The following is a 24378-nucleotide window of genomic DNA, read 5'->3' on the forward strand; positions in this document are numbered from 1 at the left end:
AACTTTAATTACAACAACAAAATGAACTATTATAAGTGCTTTTAGCGACAGGCTTTTATCTTCGCTGATTGTCTTACAACTCTCATCAGATAAATTATATGGTTATTACTGTAATAATATATAAAATCCTATACATACATGTACTCTGCTCCAGAAACATAAAAAATGATCAATATTTATATTAAATTTCACAGTTAACTACAAAGAACAAAAGCATAATAGTACCAAAAGTATACCTATCCAAATTGTATGACAATATATTTGTCAAGCTCTACCAAAACAAAAGATAGAACTATAGCATTACAAATGGAAACATCTTTAACAACTCCAATCAAAATAGAAAATAGGTTCCTCTTGTGGTTCAACTTGTTCTTTAGCATTTTCAGTTGCTTCTACTCGCTCCACTTTCTTCCGCGATAGGTTCTTCAGACTTCAGCTTTTTAATCTGTTAATAGAAAAAAAAAAATCATATCAGTCCAATAACAAAACTCCTAATAGCTACTACCTTTTCTCTTTTTACATATGCACTGAATAGCAGAGTCTATAACAGTTCCCTATGGAATCTATAGCAGTATGCCCTAAACCAAGAACAGAAATTAAATTGAGTACGAGTTTAAACTAATAAATTGCCACCTATTCTTTAAGATAACTTCGGAAGAGTTGAACATACATGCTGATTTTTAAAACATCAAACTGTAACTAAAGTCATATGTACAAATATATTTATGCATCAGGATTAAAAGTATGAATGTGACCAGTGGCTAAATAACTTAAGGGCAGATTAAAGACACATGCAAACATCTCAGTTAACAAATATCTTTAAGTTTCTACTGCTGAGCAACATGTCAGTAATCAAACCATGATTTTTTAGACAAAATGCCTCAATAGCATGGCATAAACACTATTTTCTTCTGGAAGAACAATGCAGCGAAAATATAAGGAGGCAGGCCAATCAACATGTCTACTTGTTATATATTACCTCCATTTGATTTTAGAAACACTTCATTAATCAAAATAAAACAATATAAATGATAGAATTTTCACTCTTCAGAAAAATCAGGCCATTTGTAAACAACTCTTCCTCATTCTATGTGTTTTATTTTCTTTTCTAAATCGGGATAATTTCACTAATAATATACTCAAACGATGCCAAAAATATATTACAATATTGCTACATGAATTAGCCATGATCTTTCTCCAGGTTTACCCAACTATCTATCCAAGATTGTACTATTGTACTTCACACAAAAAATATAAAACAAATGGAAGACAAAGAAGCGTGTAAAGCAGAGAAAAATACAAGCCCATCGAATTACTCTAAACATATCTAGTTTTATGGAACTACAACTTGCCAATTTGATGATACATATAGGATAGGTCTCGATTTCGCTACTAATACTCAAACCAAGTATAGCTCTCTATTTCACTACTAATAGTCAAACATGTCTCCTTTTACTAATACACAAATAATTGAACTCCAGTAAGATATTTGTCCAAAGAGCTTTTTATTAGAAACAATTTTTTTTTTTTAAAAAAAAAAAAGATAATGTATCCTGTCAGAGTACAGTAAAAGGTTGCAATTATTCCTGGAATTATTTTAGCTAAGGATGAGATAACAACAATCTCTCGTCTTTCCAATACTGTAGATGCTTTATGTTAAGGACTTAAATGTTATTGAGGTTTGTGGCATTGAGTAATTTGGGACACTTAGTAAGAGGTACGGCTCAATGGGATTGCAGACGAGTTTCTACTTCAACATCATGAGTTTAAGATCACTTGTCTAACTATTTGAATATCCTTATCAACCGTCAAATCGTAAAATGATTGTTCTATTAATAAAACACTTCTTATTCCAAACCTTGTAACTTCATGAACTTTCTGTGTCTAAAAGTGCTAAGACACTCTCCTAACCAAAGTCCTTGAAATCCTCATTAACATGCCAATTCTACTAGTCTAGACTAATATTCAAAATGATAAATTTTAGACTAAGATGTGCTAATTCCCCAAAATCTCATCCCAAATTAAAATATTTTAGCTTGTCTTAAGTCCGACAAATCAAACTTTCTCTATTTATGTGATGTGGGACAGGTTATCAAAAGTTAACATGAAGATATCCACCAACAAATCAAAGTTATTAGTGCTCATTTAGTAAAAATCAACTCAACGGGCAATAGAAGCTAAAGAGAAATTAACGAATAGCGAACGCCAAACAGAATATATGCTCACCTATACGGTGTCATCAGTAAGGCATCCCACAAAATTCTTTAGAGGCATGTAAAACTTTGTTCCCATATTTCTCTCCCCTGTAGATACGGAAAAGAATTGACTAACTTCCAATTGATCCAACATCCATACCGTCCATTAGAATCTATAGATAAATTAACTAACTAAATGCTATCTAAATCCATGTACACAAAGTCTTGCATTATTATATTCTCTCATTACTGACGGTCTTGTTAATGAAAACCACCAGAATATTCAATCAGTTATTCTAATATCAATAGGTCTTGTTATCGAGCATTACAAATGTAAGTTAATTTGGTTGTTAACAAAATGTCTCAGTTCATAAGTTGCATCCATAGTCGATCAGTTTATTGGAAAAACTCATGTGAGTCAATAAATTAGTGACTCAAACAAGCAAAAGTATTTGAAAAAGGACAAACAAAACCTGAGCTCATTCTGTCAAGATACACTCCACCAGCGCTACAAAGACTCAACCTTTAAACACTTCACCAGCACTACGAAGACTTTACCTTTTTCCTCTAAGTAGTGCCTTGGTCATTCAATGATATACGCAGGGAGCGAGAAATAGATACAAAAAGTAACTTCAAGATTTTCCTTTCGCACCTTCGTTATCAATCTCCTCAAATGACGAAGCACTACAATCATCAGCTTCAAAACTCTTTCATTAGCTTCAAAATCCATATTTCAACATCCCTAAAATTACAAGAAATTATTAGCTTCAAAAACTCTTTCATTAGCTTCAAAATCCATATTTCAACATCCCTAAAATTAAAAGCAATAATTAGCTTCAAAAACTCTCTGTATTTTTTTATAAGATGTTATCAACTTAAAGTAGACTTACCATGATTACTAGAGTCTCATAATCGATGTAAAGTCAACACTGCAGATGTATTTGATATCTTATTGTTGGGCTATAACTTGTTGTCTCTTATGTGCCTCATGTTGCACTCTCATGATGTCATTTTTCTCGCTCAATAATTGCTATTAATTGAACTTCGCTAAGCGAGATACAATTGCAAATGTTATACTCCATGTAGTATCTAATATCAGGATCCTTCATTATGACATTCTTGTATTTTATTTTTCCCTTTTCTGTGTTCATGTTACTCTACTTTTCTGGTATATATGGCATTTAATGTTGTCTCTACAGTGTAATTATGCTGCTAGAAATCATAATATAATTGTAGTTCATATTTTTTAAAACATATTTTAATTCTTTACACAAATATATGTTACTGAAAATTAAACATGTATTGCAAAAAATATCCACTGCAAAAAGTTTTAGAGTGTTTTTAGCTGTGGGGACGAAAGAGAGTTTTCTAAGGCTCAAAAATTCATTCAGCCATTTAGTTGAACACTTGGTGTGCAATTTTAAGGACGTCTATGAAATTGAAGTTCTGGATTAGCCATCCCCAAAACAATTAGGGCAAACTAATCACAGCAACCCTTCACCAAGTTAACACAACCACAATAAATGAATCATTCACAAATTAAACATCACAACAAAAGCAAGAAGAACACAAACGATGTTCGAAATTTAACCAAGAACGCACCTGATGCTCTATTGGAATATCTCAATACCTACACGCTTCCTAACTGCGGCGCCGGAGTCTCGAGTTTATTCCTGAGCTTCGAAGTAAAATTATGAAGCTTATTCCAAACATAATGAAGCTTATTCCAAACATTCTGCACGCATGAAACAAAGAGAAAGCATGAGAGAATGTTAAATTACAAAAAAGTGGAAGTAGAAAAGTAATTCCGCAAGCAATACAACCTATTTTACACATTCCAAACAAAGATACGGCTTAAAGAATGAGAATTATGAGGCTGAGAGATGAAGACTTACAGCTTTTTTAGAGCCTGTTTGGATTGGCTTATGTCTGTAGCTGCAAACAGCTTATAATTTAAAAAAAATAAGTTGGGATAGTCTAATTTATTTTTTTTGGTTTATAAGCTGTTTTCAGCTTATAAGCCGCTTTAGATAAGCTAAGTCGAATGTGCCCAATTATTTTTTTAAGCTTATTTTAAGCACAAAATGACTTTAAGCTGGCCAGCTAAACACTAAAAAAAAACTGAAAACAGCTTATAAGCAACTTATAAGCCAATCCAAACGGGCTCTTAGTCGGTTTCTATCTCTGAGTAGTCTTGTTCGTGTGTAGGGTTTATTATTTTATTTAGAGAGATAGGGCGCTGAAATTTTGAGGGAAGCAGGCACTCTTTTTTTTTTGGTTAATTTTTGTATTAACAACAGGATATTATACTTTGGAGAAAAGGATAAAAATGGTCCCTTAACTATGATAGTAGGTTCAAAATAGTCCCTTAATTATGCACTTAACGGTTTTAGTCCTTTAAGTTTGTTACAAGTTAACAAAAATGGTCCCTTAACTATGAGAGTAGGTTCAAAATAGTCCCTTAACTATGCACTTAACGGTTTTGGTCCTTTAAGTTTGCCATAAGTTGACAAAATGGTCCCTTAACTATGAGGGTTGGTTAAAAATAGTCCCTTAAGTATGCACTTAACGGTTTGATAATGTCAGAAAATGATGTCTCGAAACACAAAGACCGACGGACTCTATCGATTAAAACTGAGGGAATCCATCGACTAAATAAAATACACTAGACTTTAGAAATAAATTAGAAATAGCAGAAACTAAAAAAATTGTCACTACCAAAAACAAGCGAAAAAAATGATGGACGGAAACCGATGGATAAAATCAAGGGACACTATTTTTTATTTTATTTTTAATTTTTATTGTTTTTTTACGAAAACCAACGGAAGTCCATCGGTTATTTTTGAGAAAAATTGCGCAGAAGTCCATCCTATAACCGACTAACGTCCGTCGGTTTTGTCCCGAGTTATTTGACCGATCTAGAGTTCTCACTAATTTTTCCCTTTTTTTCATAGTTCTCGTCAAATCTAACAAACAGAGTTCGATGAATATTTTGTCGAGACTAAAACTGTCAACTTATGGCAAACTTAAAGGACCAAAACCGTTAAGTGCATAGTTAAGGGACTATTTTGAACCTACTCTCATAGTTAAGGGACCATTTTTGTTAACTTGTAACAAACTTAAAGGACTAAAACCGTTAAGTGCATAGTTAAGGGACTATTTTGATCCTACTATCATAGTTAAGGGACCATTTTTGTCCTTTTCTCTTATACTTTGTAACAACCGGATGTTATCCTCTTGTCACTGTTAAATTAAACGGAAAAGGGCCAAAATTACCCCTAAACTTTGAAAAATAGTTCATTCATACCCTTCGTTATACTTTAGGGCCAATTATACCCTTACAGTTATACTATGGGGTCAATTATACCTTTATGTCTAACTGCTGCCACGTGGCATCATCTCAGTCCTTCAAAATTATTTTACCCTCAAATAATTTTTTACCCACTAAAATAACTCAACTCGACCCGAATTTTTTTTTCCAGCAAAAATAATACGGATAATTTTTCCAGCAAAATAAAATAAAAATAATTCCGTATTATTTTTGGTGGAAAAACAATTCGGGTCGGATTGAGTTATTTTAGTGGGTAAAAAATTATTTGAGGGTACAATAATTTTGAAGGGCTAGGATGATGCCACGTGGCAGCAGTTAGACATAAGGGTATAATTGACCCCATAGTATAACTGTAAGGGTATAATTGACCCTAAAGTATAATGAAGGGTATGGATGAACTATTTTTCAAAGTTCAGGGGTAATTTTGGCCCTTTTCCGTAAATTAAATATTGGCTTTTAACCACGAGAAAAAAATTTGGTCGTTACAAATATACTTCTAACGACCGGATTCATATCCCCTCGTTAACAAATGGTCGTTGAAAGTCAAAATTCTTGTAGCGCGATTAACCAAGGGGGCCGAACCCTCTTCGGCGAAAAATTACATTATTTATACAAGGTTAAAATTATATTTTATGTATATATAGTAGATGTTGAACCCTCTTTGGCTTCTTCGTGTGTTTACTGTTTCATCTTTTGAACCCTCTTAATGAAAATTCTGACTCCGCCACTGCACAAGTGTAACCCTTTGAGTTTTTGCGTCAAGCTAGACTTAGCTTAAAGACGCTATCAACAAACGAGGATTGTTAAGCTTTTTAATTAAGGATTATTTGTGTGAAGTTTATCGTGTTGATTTAATAGAAAAGTTAGTTAAAATTTCACACTAGGTGTTGGTCGAGGTTTTTCACCTTTGAGCTAGATAGGTTTTACAATTAAGTCACGTGTTCGTTATACTCCCTCTGTTCCAAAAAGATTGTCTTCCTTTCCTTTTTAGTATGTCCCAAAAAAATTGTCACCTTCTCTATATTTAGAAACAATTTAACTTTATGAGATGATTTACAGCCACACAAATATCTAAGGCTTGTTTTGAACCACACATTTCAAAAGTCTTCTTTTATTTCTTAAACTTTGTGCCAAGTCAAAAGAGGATAATCTTTTTGGGACGGAGGGAGTACTATTTACTTTCTATATTTAACCGACAAAGCACCCATTGTACCAGATTTATATAGTTCCCGTAGATTGAACATGCAAATTTTATGAGAGTAAAAATATTGGTAACGACCTAATTCAACCCTCCCTCTTATATTGGATGAGTATCTAAATCAACAATTAAGAAATTAAAATATCAAAAAATGGATTAATCAAACTTTCAAAAAGTTTCTTAATAAACTGATCAATAAATGGTAGTAAATTATTTGGGTGTAGCTTAAAACCACTTCTTAGTGAGCTTAAATGAGAAAGTTTCTTTCCAAAAGAGTAAGAAAGAAAAGTGATGCCCGACCCTTCCCTCACACTGTCGGATTTAATTAGAAGATGACCATATAGAAGAATACATTTTAGGCTAATTGTTTTATCATATCAATGAAACTCTGATTCCACATAATTAGTGTTTTATTGCAATGAGCTAAGAGAGTAGGAGCCTGTTTGGATGGACTTATGCCTATAAGCTGTTTGCAGCTTATAAGCTAAAAAAAATAAGTTGGGGTAGTCCAACTTATTTTTTTGGCTTATAAGCTGTTTTCAGCTTATAAGCTGCTTTAGATAAGCTAAGTCAAATTGGCCCAATTATTTTTTGAGCTTATTTTAAGCACAAAATGACTTTAAGTTAGCCAGTCAAACACTCAAAAAAGCTGAAAACAGCTTATAAGCAACTTATAAGCCAATCCAAACGGGCTCTAGTTCAAACTTTGGCGTCCCTTTATGGCATTTGTATGCACTGTGGCAGTTGCCATTTCATTAGCTTCTTTTCCAAAATCTTTTCTGTTTTTACCTTTCTAGTTTGTTCATTTATGGGGTTGTTTTTCATGTGATGTAGCTTGGAAAATATAATTCAATTGTTGGATTGTGCTTGACTTTTGCAGTGACTAACTGTGCTTTACGAGTATGATTCTTCCCTCATTCTAACTATTTAGAAGAGTTGGTTGGGCTCCTTTTTCGTAGTCCAACTGGCTCCTTTTCGTCGTTCCCTTCCAAGTTAAAAAAAAAAAAAATGGGCCCCATATATATTAAAAAACAACAATTAATATTAAAAAAAAATTGGGCTCCATATTAAACACCAACCAGTATTAAAAAAAAAAAAGTGGAACCCACCATATCCAAACTCACGGGAAAAAAAAATGGACCCGATATTAACAAAATCAAGCAATATTAAAAAAACAAACAATGTTAAAAAAAAAAGTGCTTAAAAAATCAAACAATTAAATCAATAATGATGGATTCATTGCCACATGCGTATCAACCCATTAGTGGGAGCAAATGAAATTATTGTACAGCAACATACTTAAAATTCTTATATCTGGACCCCATATTAACAAAATCAAGCAATATTTTTTTAAAATCAATAATGATGAATTCATTGCCACATGCGTATCAACCCATTAGTGGGAGCAAATGAAATTATTGTACAGTAACATACTTAAAATACTTATATGTGGACCCCATATTAACAAAATCAAACAATATTAAAAAAAAAGTGAATCCCATATTAAAAAAATAAACAATCTTAAAAACAATAAGTGCTTAGAAAATCAAACAATTAAATCAATAATGATGGATTCATTGCCACATGCGTATCAACCCATTAGTGAGAGCAAATGAAATTATTGTACAGCAACATACTTAAAATACTTATATATTAAAATAAGATAGAATTTAATTACTTTTTCATTTTTTTCTTACTCTAATAAATGTGAAAAGAGATTAATGTCATAAAAGAAAAAATATTATTAAATGGAGATCAAATAATTAATAAGGTAAATTAGTGAAATTATAATTCTAAATGACGTTTCCTTAAAAAATCGTGTAAAAAACAACATGACAGGTAAAATGAGTTAAACAAAAAATATTTATTAAAAAATAAAAAATAGAAGTTCTTCATGGACCCATATTAAACATCAACCAGTATTTAAAAAAAAAAAAGAGAAGAAAAAAAAAGTAGAACCCACCACATCCAAACTCACGAGGAAAAAAAAGTGGACCCCATATTAACAAAATCAAGCAAGATTAAAAAAAAAAAAGGTGAAACCCATATTAAAAAAACAAACAATGTTAAAAAAAAAAAGTGCTTAGAAAATCAAACAATTAAATCAATAATGATGGATTCATTGCCACATGCGTATCAACCCATTAGTGGGAGCAAATGAAATTATTGTACAGCAACATACGTAAAATATTTATATATTAAAATAACATAGAATTTAGTTACTTTTTCATTTTTTCCTTACTCTAATAAATGTGAAAAGAGATTAATGTCATAAAAGAAAAAATAATATTAAATGGAGATCAAATAATTAATAACGTAAATTAATGAAATTATAATTCTAATTAACGTTTCCTTAAAAAAACCGTGTAAAAAATAACATGACGAGTAAAATGAGTTAAACAAAAAATATTTACTAAAAATTAAAAAAATAGAAGTTCTTCATTTAAATAGAAAATCAAATTTCTACTTTGTTTCATTTTAAACATGTAAAATTAATATAATAATTTGAATTAGAATTATCCAAATCAAAATTTGATTAAAAAAATTATATGTATTACTTTACTATTACTACTATATAGAAGAGTCGGTTTATAGAGGCAAGATCGTCGTCCGTGTTCGGTCCTACATTTTTATTTAAGGGCAAAATAATCCTTTGTGGTCACACCCACTTTTTTATTTAAGGGTAAAAAAATGACGTTTTATATTTTATATTACCAACCCTTCTAAAAGGTAGATAGAAATACTTTATTATATTTCTATTTTTCTACTATATAGAAGTATCGGTTTACCCATGCTTCGTCGTCAGTCACTCTTAAAAAAAAAAGGGTGGACCCCACCCTCTCCAAACTCATTAAAAAAAAGGTGGACCCCACCCTCTCCAAACTCATGAAAAAAAAGGCAACGTCAAAAAAAAAAAAAAAACGTGCACCTCATATATTAAAAAATAAAAAAATATTCATGTAATTCCCAAAGTATCCCCATCAAGTCAATAATAGTGGATTCATTGCCACATGCATATTAACCCATTAGTGGGAGCAAATGAAATTATTGCAAGCAAAAAACATGGACCCCATATTATTACTTTTCTTCAAAATATTTAATTGTTGTATTTGCTATTCCGCCATGTCATTTATTTGTTATGTTTACTAAAATAAATATACTTAAAATTTATATATTTAAAAAATAAGATACAATTTAATTACTTTTTTATTTTCATTCTTACTCTAATAAATGTGAAAAGAGATTAATATCAAATGAAGATCAAATAATGAATAAGGTAATTAGTCAAATTATAATTCTAATTCACGTTTCCTTAAAAAACCATGCAAAAGACAACATGACAAGTAAAATGAGCTAAACCGAGAATATTTACCAAAGATTAAAAAATAGCATTTCTTCGTTTAAATAGAAAATCAATTTCTACTTTGTTTCGTTTTAAACATGTAAAATTAATTTAACAAAATTTGATAAAAAATGATAAGTATTTTACACCTTTAAATTAATCGAATTAAAATTGAAAGTATCAACTGATGCTTAAATATTGCTATTATTTTATCTCAAAGAGAGGAAAATAGTTTTCTTTTAAACGATTTTTCTCTTTTAAAAAGTATTAAGAAATTTTCGTAGCAAACATGAATATAATAAAGTTTTAGATACGGAGCACAAACTACAATGTTATATTAATCGTATTTTGAACGCAGTGTGTGTATATATATATATATATATATATATATATATATATATATATATATATATATTATCACTATCTAAACACAACTACATATACATAGATACACTATAATCCGATAGCCCATCTAGTTATTTAATCAACTCCGCTGAAGTTGACATTACTGTCCATGCCACGTGGTTCTCTCTCTATCTGCAAAGCTTTTTTTCTTAACAATTAATTAATCCCCATTGTTTTAATGTGGGGTTTAGTCTTTAATTTTCTCGTGATGTTTCTAATTTTTTTTTTTCGGTACGCCTCAAAATTTTAGGCTTTGTGACCCACATCCAATTACAACCCTTAGAACTTTCTAGCTAAGGTAATACCATTAACCATGAGAATTACTATTGAACTTGTAATGCTTTGGGATCCAATGCTTTGCATGAATCTTGAAGTGAAGGCTTTCTCAGAGTAAAATTTAGTTCTCTTCCACTTTAAATTCAAATGACATTTAGACGTTTCTTAAAAAATTCACTCGCAAAGAAAAAAAAATTCTCTTAATCAGAGCGGTCACGTGAAACAATATAGTGAAAATTTTGCATTTTTAACCATCATTTGCAAAAAGAATATAAATGGAAAATGGAAATACGTGACCTGAATCACTTTCACACATTATTGTAAGAAAATTGATCTTTGGGTCTAACTCGGCCTCAAAAGATAATTTATAAGTTGAGCATATGAAAGACAATATTCGATACTCTCAACCAATATTAATGTGATACATATTAACCTCTCCCTTCAACTCAAGACTGAACAATTAATATGGCAACATTAGGTATTTAAAAATCAGTCTAGGTCTGTTTGACCATGCTAAACAAATTGACTTCGAATCTATTCAATTCCAAAATTGTGCCAAGATTATACAAGGAGGTATAGTTAATTTCCCCAACTAATATGCCTCACTTAATACCATTGAAGCTTGTTTGCTAGATGTTGTGCGAATGGTTGCACAAGCAAAGGTAAAAAAAAATTTTACTTGTCTGCTTGCCAATTTATTTTCACAAGTGACAACATGATTTTGTGTTAGGCGCATTGGCCAATAAAAATGATATTGAGATGACTTCAACTGTTTTATGTTACTAATTTATCATCTATAAGTTTAGACATTATTTCTTACCATATTTGACTTGTTAGTATAGAGCAGATATCTTACAAATGACAAAGTACATCAGAGAGACGTTGATGAAGTTGTTGAAAATATTGAAATATTTTTGCGGACTTTGCGGGTTTCCCTTTGTAAGCTTGCTATTATCGAATTGCTTTCATCGAGAGAATCATAATCTGTACTTCTCATATATGTAGGTTCAACGGACAAGTCCAATACAATACAAAACAATCATCCATGACAAATCTCTTCACCTCATCCACCCCCCCCCCCCCCCCCCCCTCTTAATATATAAATAAAAATTATTTGGTGGGGTTGAGGTTTCATTTATATATAGACTTCTTTTCCTGAGGATGTATAATGTAATAATTTAATTACATCCTTTCTGTATTATAGGGATTTGGATTTTCCTTTCTACACCAAGAGACAATCATATAGGTACTCTATGACCATGATCTTGGCAAAGTTCTTCAGCTATGATTGGACTTCAATATACTATTTGTTTGTTTTAACTACTTGCTTTTTTTCTATAAAAAGAATCTTATGAGAAAAAACATGCATATGACCTATAAATATAGAGTCATATATGGAAGTGGAAAAGAAAATTATGGGTGTGAAGCAAAATCTCGGATTGGAAGTTGATAATTAAGATAATTGGTAAAAGTTTAATATAGGTATACTCTTAGAGGTACATGTAGGTTTGTTGTAGTGTATTTGCGTTGGTTTAGACTAACAAGCTAAGCTAGTAGCAAAGCATATGATTCAACGAGGCGAGTATGAAAATAACAGAAAGTATAGTAGCTCTTATGTCGGGCACGGAACTTATGATAAACTGAAGAACATAGTGATAGCATGGAACACGCCCGTTTACCGCTTTTGCCTATCTATGTGGTCAGTTTATCATCTTTGTTCGTTGTTTGTATGAACAAGGGAAAAACCTTGATTTTCTGTATATTGAAAATGAAGAAGATCATCTCCTTATAAGGTTACAAAGAAATCTATACATGGTAAATACAATTAAAGCAGATTCTAGGCTAATAATATGCAATTTACCTCCTAATCAATCAACCATAATTAGAGTTATACATGGAAGGTATATATTGTAATTGATGGTGATTAACGCCCCACCCCCACCCCTCTCAAACTGATGGTGGTCAACCAGTAGTTTGCTAATAAAGAACTCATGTCGCTTCTTGGTTTGAGACTTGGTGAAAAAGCCCAGCAGTTGATCTCTATAGGCAAAGTGAGGAAGAGAAATAAGACTGTCATCAATTTTTTTCCGAACGAAATGACAGTTAATCTCGATATGCTTGGTTCGTTCATGAAAAACAGGATTGGTGGCAACCTTACTTTCATTGTCACAATACATAGGTGTGGGAGAGGAAGAGTGAATGCTGAAATCAGCCAACAAACGATGCAACCAAACAACCTCACTGCAAGTAGTCGACATGGCGTGATATTCTGCTTCGGTCGACTATTTGGAAATGGTCGCTTGTTTCTTCGACTTCCAAGACAGCAAGGAGTTTCCAAGAAAAACACAATACCTAGTGGTCGAACGAAGAGTGTCGAGGCAACCACCATAATCAGCATCCGAGAAGGCAAGTAAAAAAGTATGTGAGTCACGACTGTAATAACGGCCTATAGTCGCAGTCAACCGAATATAACAGAGAAGGTGATGAACCACCATAAGAAGGCGATGAACCATCATAAGAAGGCATCGAGGGTCAGACACAAATTGACTGAGAATATGAATATCATGAGCAATGTCAGGTCGAGTGACAATTAAATAGACGTCAAACAAGGCATCGATAAAGGGTTGGGTCCGAGAGAAGTTCCCCGTCAATCTTGGAATAATGAGTGTTCTGCTCTATGGGTGTGTCAACATTGGTCCCATTAGACAAGTGAGCCCTGTCCAAAATTTCTTTGGTATACTTCCGTTGGTAGAGGAAGTAGCCACCATCATTGCGAGAGATTTCCAAGCTAAGAAAGTAAGATGCGTGCCCCAAGTCCTTCATTTGAAAATAAGATTGTAACATACCCTTAAGCTGCTAAATGCCTTCTACGTCATCCACAATAATCAAGAGATCATCGACATAGATTAGCACAAAAATTGTCCGTCGTGTCGAGGGGGAAATAAACAGAGAATAATCATCGTGGTTCTGTGGATAGCCATCTTGCAAAAGAACAGACTTCAACTTAGAGAACCAAGCACGCGGAGCTCGCGTCAAGCTATAAGGGCCTTTCGCAGTTTGCATACCATGGATGGAGAGGTGGATAAGCCCGAAGGAGGCTTCATATACACAATCTCATACAGCTCACCATTGAGAAAGGCATTAGTGACGTCCATCTGGGAGATGTCCCATTATCGAACGGTTGCGACAGCTAGTAATGTACAAACAGTTCTCATTTTAGCCACATGAGCGAAAGTTTTCTCACAATCAATCCCATACTCCTGCCTAAAACCTTGCACCACCAAGCGAGCTTTATATCGATCTAACGTGCCGTCGAATTTTTGCTTCAGAGTACAGACCCACTTACACCCAACCACAGTTTGATCCGATGGGGCAGGAACCTGATCCTACGTATGATTACGAGCCAAGGCATCAAGATCAGTTTGCATAGCCAAGGTCCATTCTTTACTGTCAGCTGTTTGTTCATAAGATCTAGAAATAGAAATGTGATCAAGTGAATATAACAGGGATAATCAGGAAGGGGCTTTACTGACTCGGCCAGATTGGGTAGTGACTACAATGTGTACTGGTTTTGTCACGTCCCAAACAGACGTGAGTGCCACCCACACTAGTCCTATAGTGGGCGAACCAATCCCTTAACCCATTATCAAGCCAATTTTAATTATTAAATCAATTAATCTCATAAATAATAGCATAAAATGTTTGACAATAAAATAACTAAAAAGTAAGTGCGGAAGTCTAGCTATTACATCTCCAAAATCTGAAAGTCACCGTACAAGGACTCTAACCAACAATGTCTAAAGAAGAAGTACTGTCTAAAAATAACAAAAATGTCTGGATGAAAATAGGCCTCTGAAATAAGAAAGATCTTCAGGTGGCATGGCACGGATAGGAGCTCACCCTCTGATCTTGTAGCGAATAACCTCAACTAGATGAGAGGTCTGGAAGACGTCTCTGGCTCAAAATCTGCACTCACAGAAAAAGTGCAGCAAGTGTAGGTCAGTACAAACACGCGTACTGGTAGGTATCATAGGCTGACTAAGATTAGTATCATGCATACATACATAAAATAAATGAAATAGGCAGACGGGCACAACAAACATGTATCACAAATAATATCCTCAAATAATCCACTTTCAGAATAAGTCACCAATTATCAACAACGAACACCAATACTCAAACCAAAGGAAATAAAACAACAATGAAGTTTCCCTCTCTGTCACATATATGTACACACATGCTAAATGGTAATGTTTTCCCCAAATAGCCATGACTTGCAGGGGACCCATGGCGTCCATGTACCACTCGTTCCGGAAAGAACCTCAGACCACGAGCTCACACTAAGCTACATCGTCACCCTTATCAAATGTGCCTTAAAAGATGTATGTATTCCATCTCAATCATCATCAACAACGTCTCAAAATCAAATCACAAGGAATGACTCAAGAACACGTATCAAATCAACATCAATGAAGTATATTTCAATAACACAAGTCACAATAAGCCTCACAAATAATCTGCTCAATGTAATAGAACATGTCACTAACAACAACTCATCTCTAAAGGGTATATGTGAACACCTTCCTTTCAACAATCTCAAGAATACAATTCAAGTTTATCAGCCTCAACAATGGAAAATCACTTCACACAATTAAATCATACAACTAACAACAATCACCTAATCTCCATGTCCGAAGTCCTAGACATGCTTTCTCTCATAGATTCTACGACATATACAATCAACTAATCAAAGTCTAACTCAAGTAAACTGTAACCTACCTCGAAGCCGAACTGGAACAATGCAATCACTTCGCAATGGCTTTTCCTTTCCTCAAAGCTTCAGAACATTCAAAGTCTAGAAATCATAATGCTTAAGTAAGTAATGGAGTATGAACTTAATTCATGGGTTCTCTAATCATTTTAATCCTACCAACCTGATTTTAGCCAAAGTCCCCATTTTTATAAGAACCCTAGGTCTCAACAACCAATTTTCGGCGTTGAATAACAAGTTCTCATGCTATGCAGCGATAATCTCTATTCTTAGATAAACAAACAACATTAACCAACAATAAACAATACCCATTAGTATTCTAGGGTTTTCCTTAGTGTTTGCATTCTACCCTTCAATTCCCATTAAAGGTCCTTTGATTGAAACAAGAATCAACTAAGAACATTACGCGTAGAAGCTAGTGATTAAGGCTTACCTTTGATGAAGAATAATGCCCTAGCCTTAGAAAGTCGCTTCTATGCTCATGGGAACAGTTTTTGGGATTATGTGAGGAATGAGGTCGAAATAAGGTATTTAAATCGGGTTTCTAATTTATTGAGGTTCGCTGCAGCGATCCGTCGCTGCAGTGAGAACTATCCTCGCTGCAGTGGCTATTTGAGAAATCGAACCTTCGCTGTAGTGGGACCCCTCCTCGCTGCAGCGAAAATTCTTCCACTGCAGTGGTGAAACCTAGGCAATGAGCTCAGAAATTTTCCAATTTTTATGCTTAGTCTCAAAATAATAATTTTCAAGCTTTATTAACACAGCCAACACACAGACCAAGTTAAAAACACATCACAGAGTCAATTATAAGTCACCACCACAACATAAAACACACCCCAAGCTATTTGGATACACTTATTCCTAACCTCTGGAAAGTACTAGCAAGGGTAGAATGGTCAACGCACGCATAACGACCAAGCGGGTCGTTACAGGTTCAGAAGAGGGTAAAATATGAGAATAAGAGGGGATACCTAGATCCGAAGATGGTGAAGGAGGAGCAGCAGCCAAGAGAACTCTCACATAAGGATCAGGCTCATCATCAAAGTAGGACGACATAGGAATCAAGTGACCAATGACATTAGTCGATTTTGTAATCGAGCGAAAGTAGAACGAGTCCTCAAAGAAGAGAACTCATCTATTTGGCATCCCGATCATAGCAACAATAACCTTTTTGAATGTTAGAATATCCTAAACAATGCATTTGGCACACTTGGCATCAATTTTGGAATACTCAGACCTTGGAAGAAGCACATAGCACGTACATCCAAACACACGGAGAGTGTCGTACGAAGGCTTAGTACCAAGAAGCTTCGACAGATAAGACTGATTTTGAAGAACCATAGTGGGCATTATATTAATGAGGTAGACCATCGTGTGGACAACTTCAGCCCAAAATAACTGTGGCAATTTGGCATGGAGTTGAAGTGCATGGGCAGTTTTAACAATATGGCGATACTTCTGCTCAGAAATAACATTCTACTGAGACTGGTGAGGACAGGTTTTCTGATGAATAACACCTTCGGTAGCTAACAAATGCTCAAAATCTTTTGAGGTGTATTCATCAGCCGAGTCTGTGCGAAAATAATCTTTATGTTTTTCTCAAATTGAGTTCGAACCATGGCATAAAAATACTTAAAGACCATGAACACCTCAAACTTGCGTTGAAGTAAGTAGACCCATGTAAATCGAGATACATCATCCACAAATATTATATAGTACGAATTGCGAGAGAGCGACTTGGAGCTCACAGCACCCCAAACATCAGAATGAATAAGTTCAAATGGAGAGGTGGTATGATGAATACATTTACTAAATGGAAACAAATGTGATTTTGCAAGAGCACATGATTCACAATCAACACTAACATTATTCTTAAAATCAATTGTAGACAATAAATCGCCAGAGGAAAACAAAGACTTGAGATTCTGAGTATGAGGATGTCCCAAGCACCTATTGTTACACCCCGTACTTCGAAGAAACACTGTTAAATTTGAATGTAAGAATGTCGAGTTACGACTAGGTAAAACAACTTTGGAGTATGAGGAATGAGGCATTATTAAGTATATTGTTTAAATAATGGATGATTATGATCTTGTAAGTCGTCATCGGGAAAGAGTATTTTAAAACACAAGAATATGGTCATTATCATAAGTGATAAATATCATGTATGGAGGGTTTCGGAATATTTCGAGATCGAGCAAGTTGAAGAAAATAAGTTCGACGAAAATTTGAGAAATGCTGGACAGATTTTTAGTCAACTTTGGAGGGGTATATCTCTATGCATATTTGGAGTTTTAAGGCGTTTCAAAAGCCTAAAATGAAGTTCGTCAAGTCTAGTTTATGATTCAACAAACCACTCATCGATAGGACGTCGGAGTAGAGAATTATAGACGCTACAAACTGAACTGTTGCGCAGAAACAGCACTGCTACAGTACGCTACAGCACTGCTACAGTACTGTAGCTACAGTGACGCCGTTTCAGCCCTTATAAAAAGGGGCAAACCCCCATTTTTATCATCTAAAAACTTCTCAAATTTTCCAGAAAATTCAGCAACAAAAAGAGGCCTAAATCTCACATAAAAGTGAGGATTGTGAGTGAAATTTCAAGCTACGAAGTACTAATCGAAGTCCGGGCAACGCATAATCACGAATATAATTTTGTTTGGAGTTAGAGGAGCATGGGAACAATAAGATGTTGAAGAATTTGCTACTTTCATAAAAACAAGGTAAGAATCAATTGCTTTTTCTTATGTTATGAAGGTTTGTTTGTGTTGTAGTATGTAGAAATGAGTAGAATTTATGGAAATATGAAAGTTTGCAAAGTGGGTATGTATATATATATTATATATGTAGCCATGGGTGTATATATGTTGTATACATATATGAGTTGAATTTTAAGTTGTATACTAGTTGTGGTTATTGTGGAATTTGTATTGGAAATGGAAGTTGAATGAAAATTGGATGAAATTGGAAAGAAGCCATGTTGGCCGTGTGGTAGATTGTTGTTGGAGATGAATTAGTAAGTAGAAAATGTGTTGGAATGGTTTTGTTGCATATATAAGAATTTTGGATTGAATATGGAAGTTGATGGAATTGTTGAATATTGAATATATAGCTTGGAATACTTTTGGTTTATGTTTGAATGGTCTTATATTAGTATGTGAATATGAAAATATTGATATCGGGTTGTAAGTGCAAAGTTGGATTTGGAATTGTCGCATTATTTGGAAAATAAGACTATTTACGCTAGAATGCGTTCCTAGTCGATTATTGATGTTGTATATATTGTTGTTGGTATGGTTGTTGTTGTTTTAGCCGAGTTTTAACCTCGGGGATGATATATATATAGGGGAGATGCTGCTCAAATTTTTATAGACAAGAATTGGTTAAGGTTGAAATTTTAAGTCTTATGAATAGTAAATTGGTAAATGTGACCATTTGTAGGTTTTGGACGAAACGGGATTTGAGTTTTGGCAAGCGTAAAGGGAAAGAAAGGTATGTAAAGCTATCCCAATTCTTCTCTTGGCATGTCCTAGATGTACTAGGCTTGGATTTACGCCTCGGGGAATATTCTGTCCATCGGAATCCGCGTTTGAAATCGTCGCTTTTTCATTCAATAGAATTGAATTCCTTAAGTATGCTTTGATGAAAAATTGAAAATTTTTCCCAAATTGCTTAGGAAGTTATGGAATGTCCTAGAACCTTTGTAGGTGACCCCATAAGCTTAAAAATACGTAATTTGAGCCCACCGCTTCATTGGTTCCGAGGTGGGCCCACTATTTCCAATTTTACCCTTTATGTGTCTATGACTTGTCTTCGAGCGTTTTCGTTAGAGATACTCTAACTACTCCTTTATCTACTAAATAAAAACTATTTTAAATATTTCATTAAGTCTTATAAATTGTTTTGAATCTTGAAAACGATCTCGGATAGATTATGCCTCCGTAACCCGTTATGACATCTAAATTTACTTACTATGTTTCCGTCCGATTTCATTGATTTGATTTGACATTCGATATGCCTCATTGAGTCTCTGGAAATATATATATGGTATTTTTAGTGCATTTAGTTTCTCACTACTCCGTTCGTGGATGCCTCAATGTTTCCCCCACTGAGCCCGGGCCAGGATATGTTGTCAAGCGTGATCCTTTGCATTGTTCGCCGTGCCTCGATGTGAGGGGGCAGGTATACGCGTACATGGGTTTGTGGAGTATGCTGTGCCATGTACGCTTGTTCTGATATGATCTGATATGGCCATCTGATATGATATGCTATGTTACGGGGTTATTCCCCTTTTCTGATCCTTATGTGTTGTGGCACCAGTGTCGGGGGGTGACCACGTTCTGTCTGCCGAGTCCCTTGGCAGGGGCCGGATATGATATGGCATATGTTTCTGTACATACTCTTCATGTTTTGAAAATATGCATTTGATACTCTGGACATCTCACTCACATTTCTGTACGTTCTGTTCCGGTTATGATTTTGTTCCGTAATGGGACCAGGTATGACATACGTTTCCTGTAAGTACTATTTATGCTTTATGATCAGCATTTTGCTAATCTGGATATTCCGTTCATTTTTCTGTACCTCCTGTTCCGATTATGACTTTGTTTACTACGTCCATGCTTTACATACTCAGTACATATTTCGTACTGACCCCCTTTCTTCGGGGGCTGCGTTTTCATGCCGCGCAGGTACAGACTACAGATTTGCTGACCCACCTGCCTAGGACACCTATTCTGCTATTCTGGAGCGCTCTTTTGTCTAGAGCCTATACTCTGGTACAGTCTGCTGCTGTTGGATATATGTACGCTATTTAGGGGTACGACGGGGCCCTGTCCTGTCTTATGTTTCTATTATGTTCTGTAGAGGTCTGTAGACATACATGTGGGTTATGTATATGTTTTAGGTTGCTATGATTTGTGATAGCCTTATCGGCTTCCATGTGTTATATATGTTCCTCTATGACACTAGTAATGTCGACTGACTTTTATATTTATATAATCTGCTAGTCTGCTGGTTTGGATTATTGGGTACGTTTGGGTGTCCAGCACGGACACTAGTCACGGCCTACGGGGTTGGGTCGTGACACCTATGCCATTGTTCCCAAAAAGCATTGGTTGAGGCAATCTCCTGAGAAGATGGAGCAAGGAAGCACTTGTGAGAGTCGTAGGATTAGCCCAAATCCAAGATCAAGATTTCCTTTTGTCTACGGCCTCAACCAATCACCTTCCCGGTTCGCAGATCCTGAATAAGACAACCATTAAGCGAGCAAGAAACTAAGCAATGTTGATTAACTCGTTGATGAACATAAATTAAATTAACACTTAATTTGGGGACATAAAAGGCATCAAATAAGACTAAGGAGGAGAATCGGGAAAGGTAAATCGTAATGTGCCACTTCCCTAAATTTCAAGGTTCATTCCATTGACAACAGTGATAGTTCTAGGGAGGGAACAAGGACGAGAAGAAGCAAAGCTTTTTAAGTCACCAATCATGTGATGAGTGGCACCCTAATCTATAATCCAAGGAGTACTCAACTCAGGCTTACCAAAACTTGCAACATGAAGACCTTGGATAAGTTGTTGCACGAGATCGGTAGGTATAGAAGAGAAGGAACCATCAGGAGGAGGATCCACAACAAAAGTAAAGGCAGTGGGAGTGGTTGAACAAGCAGAACATGGTGGACGAATCGGGCAATCGATAATCAGATGGCTATCTTTCTTGCAATAACGACAAAAAAGTTTGGTGGTAGACCCTCTCTGGTTGCGGCAATGAGAATCATAGTGGTCGTTCTCATGGCAGTTGAAGCACTCGATAGTAGACAAGTCATGATATTTTCCTTTATAAGCACCAAAGGAATCAGGAGAGGGATTCTGATAGGAGAGAGAGGCAAGGCTAGTCTCTTCGGCAAGAAGATCAGCAAAGACGGTGTCAAGCGATAAGGTTGAGTTGCGGTTGAGAATGGAGGCTCGAATATGTTCAAACTCAGGTTGTGATTTCATATGGAATGTACGACAATGAGATTTCTGACGCGGGGTAAAGATCGTGTCTAGCGTCGCTTCCGGGATGTTTGTTTCATCAATCATATCCATCTCATTCCAAATTAGCATGATGGAGGAATAGAATTCTTGAATGTTAGAGGTCTCTTTAGAAAGAACGGAAAGAGACTGTTCCAGTTGGTACATTTGTGCATCATTACTACGCTGATAGATCCGTTGTAGGTACTCCCACGTCGCACGAGATGAGGACATAGAACTGAGATTGAGATAATAGAGTTTTCGACAGACTCCATGATCCAGGTACGTACTTTTGCATCAGGCACACACCATTTGGAGATGACTGCAGAATTGTCAGTCGTGGCTGCTAGTTTAGATGAGGTGACATGAACCCAAAGCTCTTTGCCCTCAAGAAAATTCTGAAACTACGAAGCCCACAAAAAATAGTTCTTTCCATCAAGTTTCATGTTTGGACGTTGCTGATGTGGATCCATTGGAATGGACTGGGAAAAAGAAAAAAAAGTCACTTGAGACAGAGGAGAAAAAAAAACTAAAAGGCTTTACAGTGCTGATACCATATGAACAAGGGAAAAACCTTGATTTTCTGTATATTGAAAATGAAGGAGATCATCGCCTTACAAGGTTACAAAGAAATCTATACATCGTAAATACATTTAAAGCAGATTCTAGGCTAATTATACGTAACAGATTCTAGGCTAATTATATGCAATTTACCTCCTAATCAATCAACCATAATTAGAGCTATAGAAGGTATATATATTGTAATTGATGGTGATTAACAGTTTGGAGATGCACACACAGGCACGCAAATTTGATGGCCGTAAATATTTGGATGCGAGTGACACATAGCTAGCTAGTTGGCTATGTGATATACTTACTTCGAGGGAAAAATTATTGAGTGTGTGAAAAATTAATTTATACACCGGAAGTTGATAAGAGGAAAAAAGGTAAAACATAAAATAGAAGTATTAAATGGTGTGATTGTGTTAACATTTTGGTAAAAGTGATGCGACCTTAAATATGTTTGGACTGATTTAGCCCAACGGGCAACTGGTGATAATACAGTATTTGTTTAAATTGGGGGAATCATATGAAGCAACTTAATTTTCTTTTAGAGAGAAGGCAACTTATTGAAACAAGTTGACTCTAACACTATTAGCTTTTCTTATAACAAGAATACTAGTACTCGTTAGGTAAAACTGTTAAAGTGATCCTTTGTAGTTCATCGAAGACGTATATTAATTTGAAGAGTTTGTTAAACGAAGATGTTGACATGTATGTAACTAAAGACGAATAAGTTGCAAGACTTCCACTTTCATTCAATTCATCAATGCGAAAAACGCTAACATCGAAACAGCAATACCTTACTCCACAACAGCATAACGTTCACATTTGACTTTTCTCACTCTCTGTAGTGTTCTCACACACATTACACAGTTGATGGACCCAAAGCTTACAAAAGTCATCAGGTATTTGAGCATTGAACTGAACAAACTCCAAAAACGACAAACAATAGTTTTCCCTTACCACTTCCCAAAACCCTTTATACACTATTATATTCAAACTCTACTCTTGGATTCTTGGTTCTAGTTTCTTTCCCTCCAAACTTTTCCTTTTGGCCTCTTCTCTTATTTCGCCGATACCCTACACTTGGAAAAACACACCCCAAGTCAAAACCCCTTCATTTCCTCCCTACATATACCCTTCAATTTCCTTCACTCATTTCCCATAAATCACTTGTTTTCTTGAACCTCTTTGTTAAAGAAACACTACAAATAAATAAGGTATTAGCTCCGAACTTCGTTGTTAATTTGTCACTGAGTTGCTGGTAGCTAACAAATTATTTTGATAACCTGTCACTAATCCGACGGATTAGTGATAAATTTTGTTGTTTAGCTACAAAATTTGTCTGTTGGTAATTCATATTTTCTTAGTAGTGAGATAAAATGGTGAAACTGGAACAGGAGGATGAAAATGAACACAAGGGCACAGGATTTTTCATCAATGACAATGTTGATGTGCTGATAGAAATACTGCAAAGGCTCGATGGTGGCTCTTTAGGGGTAGCTGCATGTGTTTGTAAGCTATGGTGTTCCATTACTAGAAACGATTCTCTTTGGGAGCCCCTTTGCTTCCGCCACGTGTCTCCTCCACCTGAGGGCGTGAGGACGGTGGTGTTGGCTCTCGGAGGGTACCGAAGACTTTACATGGTGTGTGTTAAGCCGGTCTTAGACCGGCTCAGGAAGTCCAAACTCAGAAGAGTTTGGACTCAGCATGAAGTGGGACTTTCGTTATCGTTGTTTTGTGTGGATTATTATGAAAGAGTGTTTTTGGGTGGCGGTGGCGGTGGAAGACTCGGAGGTGGTGGCAGAGGCGGTGGTGCTGCGGCAGCATCCTCGCTTATGTTCCTATGCAACGCCGTGAATGTTTAAGAAGTTGAAATCATTTCTATTGTAGTAAGGTGGCAAGTCCCTTCCGAGACATCCGATAAAATTGGAACGATACACAAAAGATTAATATGGCCCTCGCATAAGAAAGACACTCACAAATTGAGAAATGGTCCAAGTTTATAGTAAGGTGGCGAAAAGAAGGATGCCATGTTAGATATAGGCCTTTTCCCTTCTTTTTATCTTTGCTCTTGTTTTATATTTTTGTTAATTCGGAATTTCTACTATTTGTTGCAAATGAAGTACTGCGTACTACTTAATAATTATTATTGTTACTAATAAATAAAACTAATTATTCTACCTACCTTCTTTTTCTTGTAGTCTAGCCATCAAAATAAAGTTTTCCGCGCTTTCTTCTATTGTGAAAGTTATTTTCTGCAGGCTTGATAAAG

General features: G+C 35.1%; 1 protein-coding gene, 1 long non-coding RNA gene and 1 other non-coding gene across 5 annotated transcripts; 2 read left to right on the top strand and 1 right to left on the bottom strand.

The window, feature by feature from the left end:
- Positions 1-153: 153 nt before the first annotated feature.
- LOC132640991 (uncharacterized) lies at positions 154-4449 on the bottom strand. 3 transcript variants are annotated; one of them, XR_009582530.1, is made up of 5 exons: positions 4019-4449; positions 3798-3930; positions 2848-2937; positions 2227-2303; positions 154-445 (listed from the first exon to the last, which is right to left on the bottom strand). It is a non-coding gene; the product is annotated as an uncharacterized LOC132640991 (long non-coding RNA). The 3 variants fall into 3 exon arrangements; XR_009582528.1 differs by having other exon boundaries at positions 4091-4447; XR_009582529.1 differs by lacking the exon at positions 2227-2303 and having other exon boundaries at positions 4091-4444.
- Positions 4450-23289: 18840 nt separating this feature from the next.
- LOC132642533 (F-box protein SNE-like) lies at positions 23290-24121 on the top strand. The gene has a single exon (XM_060359676.1). The coding sequence runs from the start codon at positions 23486-23488 to the stop codon at positions 23969-23971; it is 486 nt and encodes a 161-aa protein (XP_060215659.1). The 5' UTR covers positions 23290-23485; the 3' UTR covers positions 23972-24121.
- LOC132642952 (U6 spliceosomal RNA) lies at positions 24008-24110 on the top strand. The gene has a single exon (XR_009583422.1). It is a non-coding gene; the product is annotated as a U6 spliceosomal RNA (small nuclear RNA).
- Positions 24122-24378: the final 257 nt, after the last annotated feature.

Source organism: Lycium barbarum, chromosome 5 (assembly GCF_019175385.1).
Source record: "Lycium barbarum isolate Lr01 chromosome 5, ASM1917538v2, whole genome shotgun sequence".
In the NCBI taxonomy this organism is placed as follows: domain Eukaryota; kingdom Viridiplantae; phylum Streptophyta; class Magnoliopsida; order Solanales; family Solanaceae; genus Lycium; species Lycium barbarum.

Bases quoted from the DNA above. Each gene is read 5' to 3' on its own strand.
- LOC132642533 (XM_060359676.1), top strand. From the start codon at position 23,486: ATGGTGAAACTGGAACAGGAGGATGAAAATGAACACAAGGGCACAGGA.